The 24,836-nt window shown below is 39.7% G+C and overlaps 2 protein-coding genes across 4 annotated transcripts in view; one reads left to right on the plus strand and one right to left on the minus strand.

The window, feature by feature from the left end:
• Nucleotides 1–9,171, plus strand: part of gng12a (guanine nucleotide binding protein (G protein), gamma 12a) — a 31,011-nt gene extending 21,840 nt beyond the window's left edge. The window contains exons 2-3 of the mRNA XM_031732291.2: nucleotides 6,294–6,402; nucleotides 7,142–9,171. Of these exons, the coding sequence (XP_031588151.1) occupies nucleotides 6,310–6,402; nucleotides 7,142–7,267 (219 nt within the window). The 5' untranslated portion in view covers nucleotides 6,294–6,309 and the 3' untranslated portion in view covers nucleotides 7,268–9,171. The remainder of the gene's footprint in view (nucleotides 1–6,293; nucleotides 6,403–7,141) is intronic.
• A 3,939-nt stretch (nucleotides 9,172–13,110) lies between these two features.
• On the minus strand, nucleotides 13,111–16,046 carry gadd45aa (growth arrest and DNA-damage-inducible, alpha, a). Of its 3 annotated transcripts, none has more exons than XM_031732305.2 (4): nucleotides 15,946–16,046; nucleotides 14,692–14,793; nucleotides 14,345–14,570; nucleotides 13,111–14,073 (listed from the first exon to the last, which is right to left on the minus strand). In XM_031732305.2, the coding sequence occupies exons 2-4, from the start codon at nucleotides 14,790–14,792 to the stop codon at nucleotides 13,960–13,962; spliced, it is 441 nt and encodes a 146-aa protein (XP_031588165.1). In that variant the 5' UTR covers nucleotide 14,793; nucleotides 15,946–16,046; the 3' UTR covers nucleotides 13,111–13,959. The 3 variants fall into 3 exon arrangements, with proteins under 3 accessions (XP_031588165.1, XP_031588157.1, XP_031588175.1); XM_031732297.2 differs by lacking the exon at nucleotides 15,946–16,046 and adding an exon at nucleotides 15,346–15,510; XM_031732315.2 differs by lacking the exon at nucleotides 15,946–16,046 and adding an exon at nucleotides 14,871–15,108.
• Between the last annotated feature and the right edge of the window lie 8,790 nt (nucleotides 16,047–24,836).

Below are 24,836 nucleotides of genomic sequence, written 5' to 3' on the forward strand. Positions count from 1 at the left end.
CAATTAAGTGTGTGTGTGTGTGTGTGTGTGTGTGTGTGTGTGTGTGTGTGTGTGTGTGTGTGTGTGTGTGTGTGTGTGTGTGTGTGTGTGTGTGTGTGTGTGTGTGTGTGTGTGTGTGTATGGAAAGGGGAACAGCTAGTATAATGACTTGTGGCTGGAGTCCTGGTCTTTAAACTCTTTTCAAAGCTGCAGACATCTGTCTGCATGTTGCATTTTCACAATTCACTGCTTTATTTGGAAAAGCACTAACACTTACAGTCTGGACAGTAGATTTTCAAGTATTTTTAAAATAATCACCTATCAAATGTGATTTATATTTTTGCAGATAAAAAAGAGGCTCTTGTGCATAATCATGTATGTGCAGCTTGCACATGCATAATGTCAGCAGATGTAGTTTGATACTGCAGAAAGCACTCGTCATGCAGCCAATTTGTCAGAAACACGACTTCAGAGCGCATGGTCTATGCTTTTCTTTTTTCTTTAGTAAAAATTGTTGCTTGAGTGAAGAAGTAATTGCAGGATTGATCTGATTTAACAAACAAGTAGCTCCCACACGGCAGCAAGACAGTACAGTTTGTTTCCTTACTTGAGATTAGGTTGCAGCTCGTCATCTGACAGTTCAGTAATGTCCTTCATGTTCTGTACTTGCAGGAAAAAGGATCATTTATAAAATGTGTTTCCCTGTGTCAGAATGAAATGTTCTATTAGCATCAGCAGAGACTAAAAATACAGGAGGTATTGTGAAGGTTGAATCTGCCCATGGTAAAACAACTACACTGAGCAATTGCAGTTACTGAATGTAAAGTCAATGGATCACTGTGGCTGCAGGAGTGGCGTCAGAAAGCTGAGCTTGCTTTGATAAAAATTTGAAGGATTCTGACTTTAAAAGGACCTCAAAAGCCTTCACTACAAACATCCATTCTCAATCATCAAAGACATAGTTGCCTCCAAGTCTTTTACTATATTCTCACCGCCATGTTATAAACTCCATGCTCAGATGGCCTGGCCTGCATGGGTTTGCTTTGCTCTGTATTTTATGTCTGAATTTTATTTAGTTTCTTTTTGTGAGCACTCGTTTTTTGCATCAAATTTGCGTGCGTGCAGGAGTTAGATAATCCAAGCTTTTTGAACATTTAGGTTACTGTGACATTTTTTCCTCCAGCTCCTCCACAACCCAAATAATAACACCCATTCTGAGAAGGTCCTAGCGATGATTTACTGAAGACAGTACCAGTTGGTGTATCTGCAGAAGAACGCAGTCCGCAATTACCAATCTGTCATTTTTGGGTCAACTAAATGTAGAGCTTTCCATGCACAAAGGGCTGATCCTTGCCTGCCTCTCATCACCTCATGTCAGTTAAAGTGTGAAGTACAGCCGGCAATACTTAAGCCCTAAAGCAGTGTTACTTTATTACAAAAGCTGCTCCAATCTAAAAAGCCCGAGATACTCGCTGAAGAGACCACACAGACTGACTCTTCTTTTAGCCTTTAATGTATGTTATTTGTATTCGTCAGCCAATTTTAAGAGGTTTTTTTGGGGTTTAAACTGCAGTGTAGTACTAGTGTGACACACACACGGTTTTTCATCTCTGAGTGTTGCTGTTAATAGCATTGACTCATAATGGTTCCCTGTTCTTGGCACTTTGAACACCGTGCTAATGAATGGCATGTGTGCGGGTGGGTTTGTGTGTGTAAGATACAGCAGAGTGGCGGGCCCATGCTGCTCTGTGCAGTAGGTGGTCCTGCCTGCTTGTATGCATGTGTGTGTGTGTATTGTGCTGTAAAGGAGGTGGTCTTTTTCTGATCCTTGAAGGTAATTTTTTTTTTTGCCCAGCTTCTGTATGTACATGGTGGTGGTTAATGCCACACACTCATGCTCACAGTGCTCTCCCATAGAGTTTCAGCCAGGCTGCTGCTGGTGGTATCTGGCATCACATCACAGGGGCTGCACTGTTTGACTCATTTTACCTACAGAGATCACTTCTGAGTCCCAATGGGAGTCCTGCCTCTTCCTTCTACCACACATGCTGATTAAAATGATCACCACAAAGTAGTAAACTTTCAATTCTGTCTTAATTTGATCTTAAATAACATTCGTGGAGGTCTCTTTAGTTCCCTTCACATGTCAGGCTTTAGATGTGGAGAGCCAAAGCTGTAAAAAGTGTCTCAGTCTAAATACTTAATACACTCGAGGGTTACTGACAGCAACTAATATTTAAATAATGGATTGCTATTAGGCCTGCAAGCAAAGATTACTTTGGTAGTCGACTAATCTGCAAGTTTTTCTTTGATTATTTGATTACGCAACGATTATTGGAATAACTCTTATCTCCACTTCCTGTGAGCAGACCTCTCCTTCCAGGCTCTAGTACCTCTCCCCACCTTATTCCTTCCATCTGTGAATCACCGTGTTGTCTTGTTCTACAGCAAATTAAGATAACAACTCAGGAAATTAATTTTAAAATAATCAGTGTATTAAGTAATACAAGTTAAAGTGCTAGTAGTATTTAAACAAAAACAAAAAAACCCCAGATAAAAATAGGAAACTAAAATGGCTTGTGTCCATAAGTTCAAATAAATTTTCACATTAAATCCAAAAGATTTAGTTTCCAGTCCAAAATAACAAGTTACCCAAGTTTACAGATGATTCAGTTCATGAGTTCACAGTTGCAGTGGACAAGCTCTGCAGTGGGGCTTTCTCTTATTTTTGAGATGATGTTCCCAGCTGCTGATAACAATGCAAAAGTCGCTCTCTGTCATGACTTCAGCCATTTGAGAGGTGCATGAGCCTCATTAAAGGACAAACTCATTTTCACGCCTGTGCTTAGTACTAGTGAAACAGAACAAAACAGAATTAGAAAAGACTGTTACTAATCACAAATTTGGTTGTATATCATCGTTTCTCAGATGGTGTAATTCCCTAAAACTGACCCATTCAGAGTTGACATCACAGCTCCAGGGTGCTGCCATTTTAAATGCTCATGCGCTGCAGCAGTGCTGTTGTGGAAGCAAAGCTACACTTTGCACAGTCTGCATTTAACTTTACTTTTTGTATGTTACTTTGTTACTTTCTCAGTGCTTCCAAATTTTTTAAATCTCCATTTCCATTTTCTTCAGTCCTCCTGTTTTGCTGTTTGTGCCACGTTCTTCTTCGTTAGCATTGAGTGCACCCTCGGCAGACAATATAGGCGCATAGTTGCCCGCTTAGTTTCCTGCAGTGTATTGCAGTTACAAAAACACATTTACATGATATGATGTGTCGACAATAAAATTCTGCGTCAACACATTTTTATAGTCGACATCTTTCATTAGGCCAACAAATCTAGGTGCTATCTTTTCTATGAGACAGATATAACATTACAGAAAAATTGTATAATTGTTCTTTTTGTATCCTTTTGTGTAATCTTGAAGCTTGAAAAGAAAAGCAACTGGACTTCTTTAAGTTTCTTGAAGACATTCCACCTTTCATCTGAGAAGCTTCTTCAGTTCTGAAGAAGCTCTAAGGAACTGTTCTTTTCTTTCCAAGCTCCTTAGATTACCATGACTTGGATGACTGAAAAGCTACACAGATATCCTTTTGTGTCGAAATGCATATTTTTCTGTAAAATACTTTGATGGACAGAGGAGTTCATGGTCGACCTCAAGGTGCCCAAGATCTGTGGCTGCAAAACAAGCACAAATCATTATGCCTCCACCACCGTGCTTGACAGCTGGGAGGAGTTGTTTGTCCTGATGGTTTTCACCAAACACAGCATGCATTATGGCCAAACATTATGGCCAAGGATCTCTACTCTGTATGTCGAAAGGACATCATTTAGAAGTCTTATGGTGTGTTGAGACATAGACTATGGAATTTGAGACTTAGCTCTTGGGTTGTTTGCAGTTCTTCTGATTTTGGGGTGAATTAGCTAGAACGTCCAATCCTGGAAATATCTTTAAAACACACCTGAATGACTGCATACTTGTGAGCAGAACGATGGAAGTTTTCTTATTTAAGACACAATGTGCACATAGAAAAGTGAGAAGTTACGATCACTTAACACAGCACAGCATAATTTATACAGAAAAGAGAAAAACTTGGTAAAATTTCAGAATAAATCTCCCTTTAAACCCTTTAAATTAATTTGTCTGAATCACGCTGGCAGCAAAATAAAACGTGGTACCTTTTTAAATCTGTTTTGGTTTGACTTGCACCTCTGATCTGTGATTAAGAGCCCTTTTATTCTCTTTTGCAGAATGTGTAATTGCTGCTGAACCTGAAATAGCAGTCTTTAACTCAAGACATGGATGATTAGCCTCTCTGCAGGAAGAGATTTTGAGAGAAAGGACCAGCCCAAGTTTTTTTTTTTTTGACTTCAGACCTGCCGTGTGAAGCTTGTTTGCATTTCTCATGCTATCGCAGTATTCCTTTGTAGTACTTGATCAGCAGTTGTTGGACTGTGTTTGCATATTGCACTATACAATCGGTTTTGCTTGATAGTGCCAAGATACCAGAATATTTTATCTGGAAGCAGGAAAATGCTAGCCCATCTGGAGCAGGTGAAGTAAAAGTGCAGTCTGAAACTTTATACCTGCGGAGATTTTTAGGGTCAAGAAGTGAGGTTCAAAATCCCTGAAGAAAAATCTTTGCTTCTTTCAGTATAATAATAAAAGAAAAAAAAATCTAAGCCTGGGCATGTCCCTTGCACAAAATTCCTCCACACATTGAAAAGAAGAAAAAAAAAAAGACTTTGACTCAGCATGTTTAGATAAAAGGATTTTTTTGTCCTCTTCACCTTTTGGTGGTTCGCCTTTATGAGGAAGATGAGGATGTCTCTACCCTCTCAGACTGTGACGCAAGGCTCTTTGATGTCTCACAAGATATCAATAACATTTCAGCACTTTGAGTCATCACTCGAACTCACTCTTTTTGAAGTCTTTACTTGTCATTGGATGGAAATAAAACTCCAATCAGGCACTTCCCAGGAGAACTCTTCCGTCCCTTCACGTTTCCGTTTTTTGTCTTTATTCCTCCCTCGCTCTTTGTTCTTGAAATGAAAAGCAGTGTGATTTGGCTACAGCATCAGACGCTGTCTGGACTGACTACATCCTGCAGACAGGGTCTAACAAAATAAACATTTTCTACAATATGTTTGCATTGGACTAAAACTGGCTTTAGGACTGTCTGTGGCTGTTGCAAGTTCATGTGTGTCTCGTTTACAGCACCTTCCTGTATCATTTCCAGTTACTGTGACCGAGGCCTCATTACACAATCCTGTGCCCATTCAGAGCGGATGCAGTAATTGGAGCATTTGTGCACCAAAACATAAACAAAGTAGTAATAGTAATAATAATATACTTGTTTGTATTTTTCTGGTTGCATGTTTCTAAATCAGTAAAGATTGTGCTTTAACATCAGGGTATCTCTGCAAAGCAGAAAATAGAGCCCTGTAGGTATTTAGCTAAAACTAGAGTATAAAAACCAAAAATACGCTCTAAGGCAACTTTTAAAAGGCCTGAATGAAAAAGCATTGCCTTTTTGTAACTGCATACAGGTGGACTGATTTATATGTTTCAGGCACACTGTTTGTTAATTTAAATTAAATGTCACAGTTTGCATAAAGTTTCGACACAAACTTCTGAGAAGCTGTACTTTAGGCTTCCTGTTCTCTGCTGAGAAAGGTTTTGGTCAAAGCAAGGTGTGTCACAAGAAGGCATTTGTGTGTTATGCAAAGATGTTACAGGAAATAAGTCTGTTTTTGTGGGAAACACAGACACGTGGCAATAAAAGGAAGCAAGAGAGCACAAGAGTGACATCGGAGCTGGATTGCGAATTATGTCCGGGCTTGTTCGCTCTGTGTGTTAATGATTATCAGAAAAACTCTGTGAACTCCTTGTAGCCTTTGGTGCAAACACACACAGCATGCATTTTCTGATCTTCATTAACTGTCTTAGTTAGCAGAGTGTGTGCAGCTCACACACTTTTGCTGCAAGTATGCACTGGCAAAACAAAAAGAATTTGCATATTTCAAAGGAAATGTGGATGTTTGGCCTGTCTGTGTACTATAGAGCTGTTGGTATGCAACACATTACCTGCATTACATAAGGTCAAATCATTTAATAGCTTGTGATGAACACCTGAGACACGTTCAGTGCCAAGTGACTGGAATCATCATTTCGATAGAAGTGCAGGAACTGAAAACAAAACTAGATTTTATTGGCCTCTTACATCAGTGCGATCTTGCCACAAACATATTTGCATTCTTTTTCTATTTCTTCCTCCTCATCCAGTCCTCTTCCATTCTTCCTTGCAGTGTTGCATCGCCCAGGATGTCTTCAAAGCTTCACCCTTCCAATAACATCACCCACGCCCGACGGACAGTGAACCAGCTGAGAATAGAGGCGAGCATTGAGAGGATAAAGGTACAGTGCCTCCTTCAAGCCACCTCTCCACAACATATGCTTCAGGGGTGCTTGCTCTGGGGGGGTGTAATGTTCTCTTTACATATGATTTGTCACTATATAAATAAAATAAAATTGAATTAATGGCTCAAAGTGTAGTGAATTGCTCATGTTCAATGTTACGCGATACCTTAACAAATAAAATACACATTACAAAAACGTTTAAGTTCTGCAGAATAACATATCAATGGAGTGTGGGGAAAAATTCTTGTTTTTGGTCAAATGTGAGGTGTGTACATGGGATTATCCAGCCAATCACATGACTGCTTCTCTTAAAAGTTCTTGCTTCTACACAAGCAGTAGCATTGGAAGATAACTCATGAATTTGAGGCACTTTGTGGCCTGTCGTGACCATAATTTGTTTAGTAATTTGTATTCTTTTTTCAGAGTCTTAACTCCATCAAACCTGGCAGAGACAGACACGATGGTCACATGTTTAGATACAGTGGTGCTTAGAGTTTTTAAGGATATCCTTATTTCACATGTTCATCTCAAATAGATGTGATGCAGCACTCTAAAACCAGGCTAAAGATTCAAAGCTTTTGAACATATAATTGTTGAGCAGTACATAAATATGTGTTGTGTTTACAAATGGATTGACTTTGTGTGCTTACGCATTGCAACAAAGACATCCATTAAAAGCTTTCTCCATTCATATGTGTTGGTTTATTGATTTATTTATTTTTTATTGTTTCCACAGGTATCCAAGGCCTCTGCAGACCTTATGAACTACTGCACCGAACACGCCAGAAATGACCCTCTCCTTACGGGCATCCCTGCTTCAGACAACCCCTTCAAGGAAAAAAAACCCTGCACTATATTGTAGTGGATGTCACCTAGCCTTTATCTGTTTTTTTTTTTTTCTTTTGTTTGTTTGTTTGTTTTGGCTTATTAATGTTCCTGTATTTGTTTTGTGTTGGGAGAAATTGGAGGAGTGGACTGGGATCGCATCATTACCATGTGTTCAGAAACCAGAAGCCTGTTCCAGCAGCCCTGTATTATTCACTGAAAATATTGACCCATTCTTCAGTTTGAGCTCTAACCACTAACAAAACTTTGCCTCCAAGTACGTAATATCAAAGCAGATATCCTTGTCGAAATGTCCCAACAGCACTTGCAATCCTCAGTGATGGATTTTGGTCTTTCCTGATATGTGAACAGCGTCATACCTGGTGGGCAGTGACTGTTATTCATCTCCCTGGTTTGCCTTAAATGGGTTCATGCAGCCAAAGTGTCCCTCCTGCCCTTTAAAGTGTGTCATCCAAGGAGAACAGTGAAAGCTTCAGAAAGAGGTGCCACGAGTATTGTACGGTTTGGATCACTAAATTCAGGGGCGGGTTCTGCTCAGATGTTACCGTGATGTATTTTGGATTGGAGCAGTAACACTTAGTGTTAAATTCCAGTAACGCAAAGTATTTTACAACCCATCCCAGCTGCAGCAGCCCCCAGCTGCTTCTGCATAATCTGCATCCAGCTCAGTTCACTCTGTTCCTCTCTGGTACTACAGCTGTAATCTGATAGTGTAAAATCTCCTTGCAGTATAATTACCTTGTATAGTGTTTCCTTTAGCTGATTCAATGAACCGTCATGTTGATATTCATTCCATATAAACACCTTTGGTCGAAGACGATCAGTGCTCAGATTCAGATTTACATGAAGCAACACTGTGTAATAAAACCTCGGGACCAAGAAAACCAATGACACTGCATTTTAAAAATATTTTTAATGGTGTCTGAATTCGACTGTTTTAACCGTCCTTTGTGAAAACTTTCTGCGGTACATTATTTTTAGGATTCTCACAACAAAACGTGCTAGTGATCTTTACTCAGTGTCAGCCCTGCCTGCTCGCTCATCACAAGTGTCTTAGTCATGTGAACGTGCACATCATTATCTTTAAGCATTTTGGCACCATGTGGGCGTAATGTGTGTGCATTGATTTATTTTATTTTATTTTATTTTTTTAAACCACTCTCTTAAAACTGCTCTAGTTTTTCACTTTTGTGTTTGTGGGGATGAGGGTGTCGGTCTGACATGTGCTGTATGTTGTGATTTGCTGGGAGAAAAATATCTGCTATGGTGAATTTTACAAAAAAAAAAAAAAAGACAGAATATATAGTATTAATTCAAATCTTCTTCACTCTAAAGCCTTACTTATGTTTGCCTTGTATGATGAAGAACATTCTAACTTGGGAGTACTTTCTTTAAAGATGTTTCTATCAATTTTTATCTGTGGGATGAAAGTGATTTGTAACAATATTGTGCCATCGGGTTTTGTCTACATGTCACGAGCAGAACTTGTTAAAATCGTGTTTCACTTACCAGGTGCTCCGCTTTTCAGCAGTTTTGGTATTGTTGCCTTCTCCAAAGGGTACTTTCAGGTCTTCAAATCAGCAAGATCTAGTGTTACTATCAATGGTATTGTTATTTTTTATGATTTTTGTCTAAGCTGTCAGTTCTTCTTACTTGCAATAAACGAGTCCTGTATGCCTCCTAAGGAAAAAATTCAGATGACCACTGCCATGTCCTACTTTCTGTCCATTCACAGTGACTCTGTAACAGCCTTATTGTACCATTTATAGATTAATTTAATTGTCAAAATCTGCATTTTGATAACTGTCTTTATTAATATTCCAACATTTGTATGAAGACTTAACTGAAATTAATAAAGTGAAGCATTCCTACAGTCCAATACTGTACTAATATCTCAATAAAAACGTGCTGTGCTGCATAGCCTTGCTACTATCCATGCTGAGATTTATGCAGAATAGAATCCCGATGCTGGCCTCTCATGTCCATAGTGTTATCTGGGGCTACTTCCTCTCATTAGACATGTATGTATTTCTTACTTGGGAGAGAAGAGACCTCGGGCCTCTCACCAGGGCAGTTTAAAAACCGTGTGCAAAGCTAAATATCGAAAGTGCAACACTCTGATTTCCACCACTCTTGGATAGTAACTATTTTGGGACACAGCCTGCTTAGCCTGAGAGTCTGTTTTCCTTCTCTGCTGGTGGCCTCTTGGGTCTCTCTGACCTTGTTTCATGGCAGCTGGTGGGTACAGAGCTTTTTACGTTTTCTGCTCCACACAATGGGAAGATCATACAGGAACGGCATATTGTCAGCTATTGTAACAACTGCAGAAATACAGTGCTGGATGTGACAGTTCTCACACATACAGCCACGTAGTGATGGAAAAAAAAAAAAAATCAATGTCACCTATTATTTATTGTTCAAAAGCTACACAGGCGAAACTCTTGTTTTCTCACGGTGCTCGTCCCTCAGAGATCAAATGTCACTGCAGGAAACATGAGCATCGTTACAGACTATTAAAAATAGAGACTTGTAATGGAAACTTTAGAGGGGACCTGTTCTCATTTCTAGCTCCATGTTTTTATTAACGGACTCTACTAGAGTACCTTTGCAGATTTGCAGCTGAAAATAGTGCTTTTTTTTTTTTTACAAAAAAAAAATTTAGTGGGCTTTCCTCTGATTGGCTGGCCCTTACAAACAAAACAAACAGAAGGTGGCAGAGGCTTATGTACTTACAGCCAGGGTTGTGTGCTTGAGATGACCAATGGACTCTGACGCCTGACCTTATTACAACTAGCATCTGCCATTGTAACATTACACATATGACAAATAAAAACAGGCCCTGATAAGATTAAAAACTTGGTGGGGTGGCATGTAAAAGCATCCATTAAAGATGTTTTACAGACATCTGTAGGCATGAATGCCCCTGAAGGCCACTGCAGCAGTCCCAGTTTGTCATTGTGCAGCAATGTGAGAATCGGGAGTGGGGGGGGCAGCGGCTGGCAGGGTAGCTCACTGACCATGTGCCCCACTATGAAAGTCTGTCCTGGCAGTTACAGTGTCAGTGTGTAGGAATGTGCTGATGTGTGGGAGAGGAAGGGCAGGGTGAGGATGGATGATGGAGGGTGTGGAGTGCAGTTGCACCTCAGTTCCTCTGGTAGTCCCAGCTGCATGTTTATCTCTCCATTGCCAGCTAACCTGTACTTTTCCTGTTTGAGTTACAATATGTAATGCACAACTCACCCATAAACAGTGCTGCAAATAATAGAGTACTTTCATGCTAGTGCTGCCTGTATGTCAAATTTCAGTCAATTTATTATTCGTGTTATCACACTCCTACTTTGGAACATTTCAGAAACTTCTAATCTTCATTTAAGTAACAGCTTCAGTTTCTTTAACAATGATAAGATTAGAATATACAAACATGATTAAAGGCCCTGCATGCCCTCATAAGCTAATAGGCATTCTCAGTCAGTATGATTCGGCACACTGACACCAAAGCTGTGTAAAACTCTGCAGGAACTTTCATGAGGGCCCCATGTGACAATAAAAATGATGATGCTGAAACTCGTGATGTGATCTATTAGTTTTAGTGATTTAGAGTATGCAATTTCTGGAAATATCATGGTGGGGTTGTTCCTACTATAACAGTTGCACAGTTTTGTAGCTAAAAAAAGCTGGATTGAGATGGCGTTTAAAGTTATATAACAAAACATTGGAAAACTGAAATAGAAGGCTTTTATTTTGAAAATAAATCAGCCTTCAAAGCATCTGTTAAATTTCTCGCTCTCTGAGGCTTTTATTTTGAAAACCACATTTAAAAATGCTGATGTAACTGGGACTGTCATGTAAGTTTCCACCACTGCCTATAGCTGAGCTCATGAAACATAAGGGAAACTCCAAACGAGCATGGACAGGTGCGACTGGTGAAATGTACCTTATCAATATTTATCATTTCCATAGACGTGACCTCATTTTTCCGATTCACTTCTTGCTCTGGCTGTCATGCACCCACCAGCTTAAAAACTCCACCAGCCCACACAGTTAGTGAACCAACTCCTAAATACCTTAGGGTGTAATCGTCCATGCCTATCTATATTCTGACACTTCATCTCGAGGAGATGGCCGTCCCCCTGTGAAGCAAAATCCTTAGAGCAGGACAGCACTTTCCTGGCTGGAGTAAATCAAGTCTTGTGCAACATCCCTGCAATGTTTAAACAGTGCTGATAAGTGTGTCACGGGTCATATTCATACGGTTGTGCAGCTGATATGTATTGTTGTGACAGGTGTGTCCATTAATTACATTCCTCTTGTTGATATAATTTGTTTGCCATTAGGAGAGCATCTCAGTATAACGCAGCCTAATCAAACAGCCTTACATGGCCATAAAGTAGAACCAACCCCCCTCTAAGTCTGGGTTAAACTGCACTGATTTTTGGCTAGATGCACCTATTAAAATGATAATTGATCTTGGCAGGGCACAGCATGTTCAGATCTCAATTCATTATATTACTGCCTCAGGATGTTAGGTTACATCAGCACAAGCCAAATATTCGAGGTTCAGAGTGACTCGGCAGCTAACTGAACTTTGCTCTGTGTTTAAACAACAGTGAACTTTTCCCTGCAGTAGCACATGACCACCAGGTGCCGATCACGAAAAGGGAAAAACATCCAGCATAAACTTCAAAGGAAGTCAAAAGTGGTATTACAGAGCTTACATCAGCCCTCCGCTGCTCACATCTTAAAATAACCTTTCCCTTTCCATCACAGAGATGCCACGTTACATCAGCCAGCGTCACTCCCTGCAGTCACAAGCCGGGCGACCTTTCACACGGTGCTAGCTGAAACTGTAAAACCACAGGGCCTGTGGGAAATTTTCTAGGGCAGGGGAACATTGTGATTTAGGTACCACTTAGGAGTGGCTTTAAGTGTTTAAGCATTTCTGAGTGCAGTGGAGGCTTCTGGGTGATGTAGTAAAAACAGAGACCAGCTGAAACATTACTGAGGCACTGGGTTTTGTTTTGAAGTCCAGCCCTCTGCTATATGCAGCTCAAACTGTGAGATTTAAGCAGAGCACAAAACCCACCAAACTGGCAAAAAACTAGTAAATTCACTCTGACGGCAGAGAAGCAAGCCAGTCCAGTTGAGCAGCAGTAAATAATTCACACAGAGCCAGTTGGATTGTGCAACTGAAGGACAGGCTACTGCCCTTCTCGTGATCATGACTGTGCACTTTCAGAAGGGGATTGCCTGCCTCACTCCAGCCCTGTGACATCATCGAAACTCAACTCCAGAGAGATCACCTGCATGTGACATAGCTGGGAAGGGAAAGGGTGGAGGGTGAGGGGGTGGCGGAGCGCTCCAGATCATCTTGCACAAGGTTGCGTGCCAAACCTTGTTTAGAATACGCTCCAAGTTTTTTTCCACTCCTGTATTCCAGTAAGGACTCTGCACAATATTGGTCCTGAGGGGAGAAGCCAGCATATTTTGAGCAAACCCTCAAGAGACCTGCAGTAGTTCTCAATATTTTATTTAATTTTTTAAAATGGTGTGGCATGTGATCCCCCCCCGCTGCCCCGCCTCACCTGATTAGGAAGTCAGCTAGTGAAAATGCAAACTGCCAACAACAAATCAGAGTATTGGTGAAACGGGAACCTGTTTGGATGAATGAGCAAGGTCCTGCTGACAGAGGCAGAAGCTGGAGCAGAGAGAGCTGCGAGGATTATTGTTCTCTTTAGCTCAGAGATGGCACTGAGGCCAACATGACCCCTGTGATCCACATGTGATCCACTTGCTAAAGGTCCCATTTCAGCTGGGCTTTGCTAAAATTTCCAGAAATGCAAAGGAGATCAACAAACGCCGTTCTTGTTCCAAAAACAAAATACTTTTATTGACACAAATACAGATAAGTGTCTCGTATTCAGATATTACAAATATTTTATATAGATATATATAAAAAAGAAACATAAATACACTTAAATATAATTAGAAATAATTTAAATTGTAACAAAGGAACTATTTCACTTGTGGCAAGAAGCCAGCTGGTATTAGAAACACTAGATACACAGAATGTCTTCACTGGATGTGTAGCCCTTCCCTTTTTTTCTCTCTTTTTTAAAATATAAATTATTACAACAGCAAAGTGAACATTAACAGTTTTTAATCAAACAAGTGAAACTGCAGTAGGTCCAGTGTTTCAACGAGTGCTTTGTTTCTGCAGAGAGAGGCCGAGGCCTTGGTCCACTCAACGGCTCCACGTTCTGGTTTCCCCACACTTTTCCGACTTCTCCGTCACAGAGGCCTTTACCAAACAAACACATGATAGTATCCGTCTGTACTGTGTCCAGCCAGTGTCACATTTAAAGGAAAGAAAAGAAAAGAAAAAAAGCACGCCATTTCCACCTTGTGATGATACAAGAGCCTCGCCATCTCATCTCGACTGCCAAGGCTGACAGATGCAACTCCAAACAGTCCTGTGAAAATCCAACCCCCTGCTTTTTTTTCCTCCTCATCCTTTAAATACATCATCTCATACAGACAGAAAGGTTTTTTTTTTTCCCCTCTTTTCTTCCAGGAATTTTCTTCCCCCCCAAATCAGCAGTGCTTTGGAATTTGATCTATGGATGGTAATCTGTGTCCATCAGGGTTCACGCCTCTCTTTGTGTGCAGATAAAATTCGTCTCTGGACACATTTTTGTTGCTGGTTAAAGTTCATCGTTCAGGCAAGTTGATGATGGGTACCCACTGGTCCATGCAGCGGCTCTCTCTGCAGAATCTGCTCAGTTTGCTCAGAGCTGGGTCCTTCCATGATGTAGAATGTGGGCTCTAAAAATATATATATAAACGAAAGTATGTAAATGCCTGTTCATCTGTTTACTTCAAGATACAGATAGTTCCTGTATGTGCTGGTAGATTCAAGGTATTTTCCTCCACCGTGATTCCTCAGAAGTCATGAGGGAGGAGTCATATTCATGTTTACTAAATTCACAAGAACAAGTACTGACAAGTTCCCCATGTGAGTAAGAGTTTCAGGCATGTGCACAAAATCTTATGCTTTTAGCTATAAACCCACATAGATAGAGGAAGAGACACTTACAGTGACAAGGACACAGTGTAGGTCCAAAGGTTCGCCCCCGCTCTGCTTTCCACCTCCCCCACCACCCAATATTTGTGCCAGGCGCCTGGTGTTGTTGACTTTCAGGATGTTGATGTCATTCTCGCAGCAAAAAGCCTGAATGAGAGTAAAGTGGATCTGCAGGGCCACGTCTTTAACGTCCTCTTCATCTGCAGCCAGGACGCACAGAACGACATTATCAGGGTCTCTGTGGGAAAGAGAGAGAGAGGCGCTGTTAGTCTATGAGCTCATGCATGTTCATGTTGCATGGGTTGCTTCCACACAGGGGCAACTTGTTGCAAACTTCAGGACAGCTACGTTGCACTTACACATTGAGCGACTTGGCAGCCTCGTAGACGCCGACTGTAATGCCTCCCTGTGGCAGCGCAGAGGTGAGGACTTCCTCCAAAGCCTTGGCCACCGTGTCCATTCTGCAACACAATTTGACTTTAATAAACGTTGCAACAGCAGTTTTAACACACACGCAAACACACGAAAAACTTCCCACCGTACTCCGTCTGGGTAGCGTTAGCTAACCGGACTCCTAGCTAACCAGCCGGTATTCCCTGACTTCGAGCACAACTGACAGCCGTGCAAAGTTTGTTTAACCACACTAAAAACAAAGAACAAAACAAAACAAAACAAGCTAACTCTTGTCAGTTTTGCGGTTTGAGTCCCTTTGACTAGCTTTAATTAGCTCTCCTGTGAGAAGTCTGGTGTTTTTCGGTCACCTAAAAGCAGACAGCAGCAGCTACGTTAGCTAAGTAGAGACCGGGGCTCGCGACCGGAGCGGTTAACTGAAAAAACACCGGACTGTAGCACCGACAGCTCGTTGAGAAACACACCGTCCACACAGCAGCTACAGGCAAAATCCCCCACAAACCTGGATTTATCTTTATCGTGCACTTATCTAATTAATGCATGCGATTAGCTGCACATAAACCACAGGAAGTTTTAAAATACGAATAATCAAAATTATTTACCTTTCCTGAGAGTAATCCCCACTTAGTTCCTCAAATGTCATGTTGTACATAAAATCCAAATCCACCTTTAGCGCAAACAGTACAATGCTGGTGAGGTATCCTAGTGTCTTCTCGACTTGACACAATTTTTTATCTTTACTCCACTGTGCTGCAACTGAGAGATAAATCTGGCAACTTCACATTATAAGAGTCCGAGAGAAAGCCCGACTCTTACCATTGGTGGTATGCTAATTCTCCTGCTGTGGGATTGGACACACAGGACAGCAGGCGTGTCTGTCTCCTGTCGGGTTACTACCGCAACTACAGCTGTCTGCTGACCTCCAACAGTTACACAAAACTACTGTTCACTCACATTCACTCACTAACCTGGCTGCAGCTATGTATGTATGCATGTATGCACAAAGCTTTAGCCTTAATGTTGCCGGTGACCCACTACTGAAGCCAAACCTTGTCCAACACAGGTATGATTTTATGATGATACAATGACGTAAAGCAACGTTAGAGCAGCCTAAGACGAAACAGCACGCCAAGTTTGAAACTTCATCACTGAAAGCGAGTGTTTAATGAAATAAAGTGTGAAAAATGAGCTGCAGAACTCACCCTCACTCCCGCACAGGACACAGCGGACCTCAGGACAACTGCATGGCAACGGGACGCTGCTTAGGAAAGCTGCCCTCTGATTGGTCGACAGTAGAGCGTGCGAAAACACACCGAAACCGCGCGCGAGATCTAAAAAGGACTGGCGCGAGAAAGACCAGCGAGTGGAGGCAAGCTGACTCTCGTGACCCACTTACATCACCTGAGCTACTAAAGCAACGGTTCCTTCACAAAACAACACTGCCCATCCCTTTCTGTTTCATTTAGATTTAAGCTTTGATTCTAAAGTAAGAATATGAAAAAATAAAATAAAATAAAATAAAATAAAATAAAATAAAATAAAATAAAATAATAGAATAGAATAAATAAGATTTGGAAACCTACAATTTTCCCAATATTTGATATTTTCCCAATATTTGAGATATTACAGCAGTTTAAAACTAAGTAGGTAATTCATTTTTCTAAAGCAAAAACTAAAGTGCTTTACAGTAAAACAAAATAGTATAAAACAGTATAAAAAAAATAGTATAAAATAAACGGGTTTATGCCAGACACTTTCACAATGTTTACTTGAAATAACCTAAAAGCAACCAATCCTCCAATCACAGTTCCAGACATCAGTTTTTCCTAAAGCTTGACAGAGAAGTGATGTCATTTCAGAGTTTTGAAATAAGCTATGACCACGGGATGATCAGAAGTGACTGAGAAGCAGACCTTAATGGTCTTGAGGGAATATATGGCCACAGCATACCACATATACAGTTGCAAGACTTTTTAAAGGCTTTACACACAAATATGGCTCCTAACACAGATCTCTCTTTTTCGTTCCAGTCAGTAATCTGGCTGCAGCATTTTGCACTAATTGTAAATGGGAAAGAGATGATTGTCAGTGTAACTTTACTATGACCACTATTATTTAAAATGCCATTACAGAGAAACTTTGGTTGGTTAAATGTAGTTAAATGTAGTAAGCTAGTAGTAGCTAAGCTCACCTTTACATCGCTTTTCCAAACCAACAACAGTAGTATTTATATTATTAAAAATTGTATTCAGATACAAGTTTTGTTGTGAAAGTCAAAGCCAAATTTAAGACATCTATAAACCAAATTAATATCCTGTTAAATGTTTAAATTCTGGGTTGGTATTATAGTTGAAAATAAAATAATTTAGCATTTCCATTGGTTTTTCAATATATTTGTAATATTGAGTGTCATTTATATTAATCATGTTGAAATTTAGGAGCAGCAATGATCCTCAGGTGGAGCATCGTTGCTGCTCCAGGTGGAGGAGTTTAGGTATCTCAGGCTCTTGTTCACAAGTGAGCGGAGAGGGGAACAAGAGATTGACAGATGGATTGTGGCCACAGCTGCAGTCATGTGGATGCTGTACCAGTCCGTCGTGGTGATGAAAGAATTTACTGGTTGATCCATGTCCCTACCGACACCTATGGTCACAAGCTTTGGGTAGTGACTGAAAGAACAAGATCGTGGATACAAGCAGCATAAATGAGCTTTCTCCAAAGGGTGGCTGGCCTCTCCCGTAGAGAGAGGGTGACAAGTTCAATCATTCAAGAGGGGCTCAGACTAGAGCTGCTGCTCATCAAAATGAGCCAGTTGAGGTGGTTCAGGCTTCTGAGTAGGATGCCTCTTAGGCGTCTCCCAGGTGAGATGTTCCCGGCATGTACTACCAGCAGGAGGCCCTGCTGCCCCTGTGACCCGGCTGCCGATAAGTGGAAGAAAATGGATGGGTGGATGACATAATTGTTTATATCACATGTACAGTTTTTGTAATAATGTAGCTTGATTGTCTATCTTGAGGTCTGTTTTATAGCAAATGTATAAAAATGTTTTAAGAAGAGCAAATATAAGTTGGTGTTCTAAAGAATATAATTGTTTCCTTGCAGCAGGAGAGATGAGCTCTCCTTCATAGATGGTGCGGTCAGTGAGGATGGTCACCTGCAGATTGAAGGTTATTGCCTCTCCAAACCACATCCACTGCTACTAAAATTAAGGGAAGTTGCGGCAATGTTAAAGACTTTCTGCTGCACTTACATTTGGATCACCTAAATCCATGATAGTCATTCAGGCAGTAATGCCTAAAACAACCTTAAAAATATTACAACATACCAGGCTTCTGGATTTGAATACAAAACAGATACACTGTTTGAGCCTCCTTGAGACTACACTTGTTGCTGAACAATAAATACATTTTATACTGATTATATCAATGATGTAACTTGCAGTACAAATTTATGGGAGGCTTCTGTTCACTAGAACAGTGTCCAGCATATTGGCTGATATACTTTATCGCATCTGAAAATAAAAGTTGGGGTGATTTTTAATTGCATCAAAAGAAATGTTTTTAATTATTTTGTAATCATACTTACATACTGTGTTTATATTGATTAAGTGTTGCACTAGAAATTGCTTAAGCTCAAGGATGACAAAACGTAATGTGATTAAGTTAACCCATTAAGAAATGTTTATGTCAGTGGATAAACATTAAGTATTGCACACTCAGAAAAATCAAGTTAATCTTAGTAATGTATACTCACAATAAATAAGTTGTCTTAACTTAGTCTTAAGTATGCTTTACTTAGTTTTTTTCAGGAAATGAGTTTGCGTAATTTTTTTTTTAAAGTTCTGGGAACTAATTAGACTTTACAGTGTAGGCTAAACCTTTCTGTTTAATCGGGCCTTCTGTTGTAATTTTCCTTTGTTATTTAAGTTTTTTAATTTTAATTTTTATTCTGTTTTAACATGGTTCTAATATTTGTGTTTTAATTGTCATTAACAGCGCTTTGTGAGTTTTATGTCTGTGAACAGTGCTGTATAAATACTTCTAATTCTAAAAGTTAGTATATTTGGAAGTCTTCTCTTTTCTGTCCCAGTAAAACCATTAGCCCCTGAATAAAGCTGAATATAATGTAAAGACATAACATAATAACACCCTCCATGATATGCTGGGCAGTCACAGGAGCACATTCAGTGAGAGACTGAGATTACCCAAATGCACCACTAAACGACACAATAGATCATTCCTGTCTGTATCTAAAGTTAAAGTATCTTGTGGATAGAATTAGCAGTGTTAGCTGCTTAAAGTAGGGTCATTTGGTATGATTTTGTAGTCTGTTGTTGGTTAGTGTAGTTTAAATCTATTTCCTAAATAAATAAAACTATTTTACCTGAATGCATTTTTATTCCTAGTTTCATTTAAATGTTCCTGACCAGCATCTACTTGCACACTCTTCGTTTTTGAGCCTTATCTTGGCTTTCCTGTTATCCTGAATACAGACTTTACATTAATAAAAGAAAGCTGCTATTCATATCCTATATCCTGTATGCACTTGTGTTTTGATTGTTCAACATCTCAGTAACTCACCTCTGTGCAAACAGCGGATGATCAGATGGCTTCTTCATGCCACAGTTTCCCAGTTTCTCTCCCTCCACTGAGCATTTCCAGGTTTCTCAAGAGCAGGATAAAGAGCTTATGCAGTTTTCTGACACTTGGATACAGGATACACACAACACTGGTACAGTCTACCAGTGTGTACATAGCTTACTTACTGATACCTGGACAGTTATATCTTCAGGGCAGCTTAAACAACAGTGGTCGCATTGTGATAAGTGGCAAGTTACTCCTGGACAACACATGGAAAATATAAAAAAAAGTTAAAGGAAACCATTCTGCAGATGGTCGGGGGTGTTATGCTGCCCCTTGGTGGCTGCAGACAAAGATTACTGTGGAAATATCTTGGCTCTGTGACAGCTCGGATAGGCTGCACATTTCTCAACATACCATAGTCCACGATTACTTTATGGTTAAATGTGTTTTGCTTGGAGTATCAAGCTTAAAAATGTATTCTTGTCCTATTATTTTTATTTAACGATGCAATGGATTTTTTTTTTTAATCACATTAAGAAAATGGTAAAGCTACTTTACTGCTTAACAAAGACATCAGGTGTATCCAATGAACAAGTCTTAACTAGAAACTAGAGTTGACGGGTCGATTCAAATATCAATAGAATCAATACCAGTGCTTGTATTGATATCAGATCGTTCCTAGTGATAGGGACAGGATCAGTTCTTTGTTTCTATTCTCTAAGTTCATATATAAATATATAGAGAGATTTTTTCACACATGCATGTTGAAAAATATCTGAACCTTTTTGTGTTGATTGTCATGTCTATTTTATTTATAGCCTATATTACATTTAAACAACAGAAGCTGACACAAAGTACTTCAGAGACAAGAACAGTTTCACAATACATGAAAAGCTGAAAGGTGTGTTTTGTTGAATTAGCTCATTATGTAAGAAAGTAAAAATCACTGTGATTTAGCAGTCATTAAAATATGTTCACAATATGTCAATAAATAATGATTTATCTCATCAGTCATGGCACACTGCTCTCCCCATAAGCTGCCTTTATAGAATAAAAGTATCGGCAATGCTAACCCTGTATTTACTTGGTTTGGATCAATACCAAAATTTGAAATATCTCATAGCTCTACTAGAAACATGTTTTATTTGCAGAAACGTACAAAAATAATCGGCTTTCCTGACCTACAGTGTAAAGGCTCAAAGCCATGAAGGTCAGAAAGTATAAATAATTCATACTGAAGAAATCTGTCATTCTTCCATCACTGTCTGCCACACATACAGACCATCTGCAAGAACGAAGCACGATATCTGATATCTATGACTGATATCTGCCTCCTAACTTGGATACTGGTTTCAGCCTTTTTTGGTGCTAAGGTACGTCAGAGGTCAAACCACAGATCAACATCATCACCGCAGATCTTTAGACCACAGCAATTGTAATTTAGTCATACTGATAATTGTTAAATATTTTAATGGTTTTGTAGCAGTATGCTTAAAAGCACGAGATAAAATTCATAATAGGTGCAATAATATGGCAAATAAGTATTTTCTGTTAGTGTTCCTGTGATATCATCAACTACAAAAGCAACAGATATCATACACAGCAGTTGAATGGCCTTGGTGTACCTGTTTAACTGCTTGTTAATATAACTATCTAATCAGCCAATCATATTGCAACAACTCAATGCATTTAGTCCTGTAGACATGGTCCAGACAACATACTGAAGTTCAACCTGAGCATCAGAATGAGGATGAAACGTTATTTAAGTGACTTTGAATGTGACATGTCTGTAGGTGTCGGACAGGCTGCTCTGAGTATCTCAGAAACTTTTGATCTGCTGGGATTTTCCCAGCAGATCAAAAACCATCTCAAGAGTTTACAGAGAATAGTGTGAGAAATAGAAACTGTAAGCAGCAGTTCTCTTGGGCAAATGAGAATGGCAACAGGAACTCAGAAACTTGTTACAGCAAAGGTATGCAGAAGAGCGTCTCTGAACCTCTGTTGAACCTTGATGGGCTATAGGAGCGGAAGACAACTACTGTTAGCTTAAAACAGAAGACTGAGACTACATTTTGCACAAGGTCACCAAAATTGGACAACAGAAGACTGAAAAAATAGCACATCATATCATAAAACTCTGATAAAATCAAACTGGTATCTGGAACATGACAAGAAGTTCAATGTACTCAAATGACTTCCATATTTAAAAAACAAAACAAAACAAAACAAATGTCAGTGTCCTGTACTGTGCGTCATGGTAAAAACATGTATAAATTATTCTACATATGTATTTCACCAACATAAGCAGTGAAAACTCTACAGCTTGAACTGGGCTTGGTGCAGTTCTCAGATTTGTCCAGCAGAGGGGGATAGATATCAGATGTTGGATCACCAAGGCAGCACCTCAAAGTTTCCAGGACTACATCATCCTTATCACAGATGAACACAGTATCTTTTCATATTACTGTACTAGCTGAGTATTTTGATTGAATGGTCCTCCAAATTGGATGTTCTGCTGTGTTTTATGTGTGAATTATATGCAGACCTTTCAGATAAATGCACAGAAATGTAAAAATGACAGTGGGTCAACTCACACTATGCTACTTTGAACCCGTGAGTAAAATCTGCTGACTGAAAATAGTTCAGTATCCTTGGAATTAGGTTATAATTTAATTTAGTTCATGTGCTTGGCTCTATCTCATAAACATGATATCATAGTGTATAAATATATACAGCGGTAAACACAACTTTAGATAAATAATGCTGGGAAAAAGAGTAAAAAAAGTACTTTCAACCACTAGTACAGTTTTCTAATATCGGCATTGATACGTAAAGTATTTGATGATGGTATATGAGAATAGGAGATTTATTGTTAAATATAACAGTTAAATATAATGATATGTATCTAATCTAGTTTGATGGGAAAAAAACATTTTGGAAATCTGCTGTATTAAATTTCCAACAGTGAAAGTACATTATTAGTCTGGTATTTTAAATATTGTTGAGCACTCACAACCGATAACATAACATCTCATGTTCAGAGTTGAGATATTCAAGCACGTTTCAGGAGCAAAAAAAAAAGAAAAAAGAAAAGAAAGAAAAACAGGACGATATTTTGTTAAGATCCACCTGATAAACATAAAACTAAACTCAACAGGGAGGAAAACGCAAACAAATCCTCCTCTGTACCTGACAGTCCACCCTACCATTCATCAGGGGACATTTCCAAGTCGTGCACTTTCTTTTTGCAGATTTAACATGGACCCACCACTGGGAGAAAAATGGGACAAGGTGTGCAAACTGAAAGCCTTAAGACTGCGTGACAACCGTGATAAATGCAGCACCCACTGACACGGCTATGGAAATAGACAAAAGATACCTTTGTCTTGTCACAATAATCCTAATCTGTTTGAAGATGGGCCACATTAGAGGGAACGAGAGAGAAAGGAAGAGAGGAGGAAAAAAAAGGAAAGAAAGAAACACAGCCTGGAAAGCAGATTTCTGGTCAGCAGTGATAAATGTTGCTACATCAGGAAACGCGGCTCAGTATGATGTTTCCCTCTAATGGCCTGATTGCTCAATTAATTCTGTGGCTCGCTCTTTGCCGGCCCCCTTTAATGTGGAAACAGCTATATTTTCTCCCAGATTAGTATAGATACACGCTGACAGTCTGCGCTGCTCAAGGTATTTGGGAGGTATAATTCATTCATAATGCCACAATGCACCCCATCTATCATCTCAGGTTTTCCATCCACTAACTTGCCGCTTGCTCCCTCCTCTCATTCCAGGCTGCTGGCTCTTGTGGGGCGGGTGGAGGAGGCGGACGGGGCTAAACTCACACCCTGGTGGTGATGTGTTTGTCTGTGTGCATATATGCGATTTAGCAAAAATTGGGTGGTGTTGGTGGTGGTGGGGTGAGATATGAAAACTCTTAAGATATGAAGTGTGTGTGTGTGTGCGCTATCGGGGTGTGTGGGCTGGTGGGGCTTGCAAGGTTGTGAGGTCGGCAGCTTCTCTTCTCCTGATGAATTAGCTGGCATATGCAAGCGATGAATTACCAGGCAACGGGAGTCAATTATCCAAAGAAAGAAAGAAAGAAAGAAAGAAAAGAAACATGGACCCTGTGCCTGTGGCCCCGGGGTCCCTTTTCCAATTCAGAGTGATTTTCCTAAAATGTAGAAGGGAAGAGAGGAGAAGCAGCCTTGAAGGAGTGAGAGCGGGATGATGAGGGCTGGAAAATAAAGAGAACGAATGAAACTGCTATATGTGTGTGTGTGTGTGTGTGTGTGTGTGTGTGTCCCATTCCACCCTCCTCACCTATTTCCATCCATTCCCTCTCTCCCCGATCAAATCCAAAAGGCAAAGCGCAGTGTGAAAATGCAAAAGGCTATTATCAGGCCTTCAGAGTACACAAATGCCACTTATGATGGATGAGTGTGGGATTTAGAAAGGCCTCCTGTCAAACACCAGCTATTTCCCCTCCATAAGTGACCCTCTCTTTTCCTCACTTGTCTCTTGTATCAGAACCATATCAGGCCCCCGGTTGAAATAAGTGGAAGACATTTGTAATGTACTGAAATAGGTGTACACGCACAGTGTCCCCTGCTGTTTTTGCCATTTAATTGCTAACCTTTTTTAGAGGGGAGAGGGAAAGATCGAGTGCTGCTGGGATCTAATATTTTTGAGAACAAGAGGAAAGGTGTGCTGATCACACACTGTAACAAATTGCTGTAAGAATACAGGAAATTACAGTATTCAACCTTTACAATTGAATAGTGTACAATCATACACTACATATATATTTTTAAATTTAATTTAGTAGTGATGTGCTTAATTAAAAAAAAAGTGTTTAGTTTGTTGCTTTGAGGCCAGAAAAGAAAAGAGGATGAAAAGAGGATGATATAAGCTCAAAATGGGCAAGCAAAGCCAAATGTCATTCAGACATTTGTCTTCTGCTGGGATCATTTGATTTTTGTGAATGTGCTATGTGGTTCTCAGTGATTGTTGTTAAGTTTTAGCTATATCCGTGTGCCACAGTGATCAAAACCGCTAAAGCAAATACTCAAGTACAGACAGCTTTGATTTTAAGGCTGGTTTGAATAAACTTTTAAATAAAAATGCACAACTATAACTGTGAGATTAAACAGAATCACAAAAACGCTGTCAGCATGAACAATTGTGTTTTCAAAGATACAGATTTATAGTAATTTAAAACATTTTTTGCATTGATATAATGATTGTGTATACTATGAGTAAGACTCAGACACTAAAATTTAAAGCTTCTATTTCTATTTTTTTATTTTACAGGAAGAAACTTTTATTGCAGATTACAGTAGCCACAGTGTAAAGGGATGGTTTGCATGCTGGTAAATCCAGCAGAGAGCACTTAAGCAGTAACCTTAGCAGGAATCACTATGGCTTCTGCTCGTTTGCATTTTACATACAGCACCAGTGAGGAAAGATTAGGCATGCAGCTGTTACCATTGCATGTAAGAAACGGAAAAAAGTAA

The sequence above is a fragment of the Oreochromis aureus genome, linkage group 18 (assembly GCF_013358895.1).
Source record: "Oreochromis aureus strain Israel breed Guangdong linkage group 18, ZZ_aureus, whole genome shotgun sequence".
Lineage (NCBI taxonomy): Eukaryota > Metazoa > Chordata > Actinopteri > Cichliformes > Cichlidae > Oreochromis > Oreochromis aureus.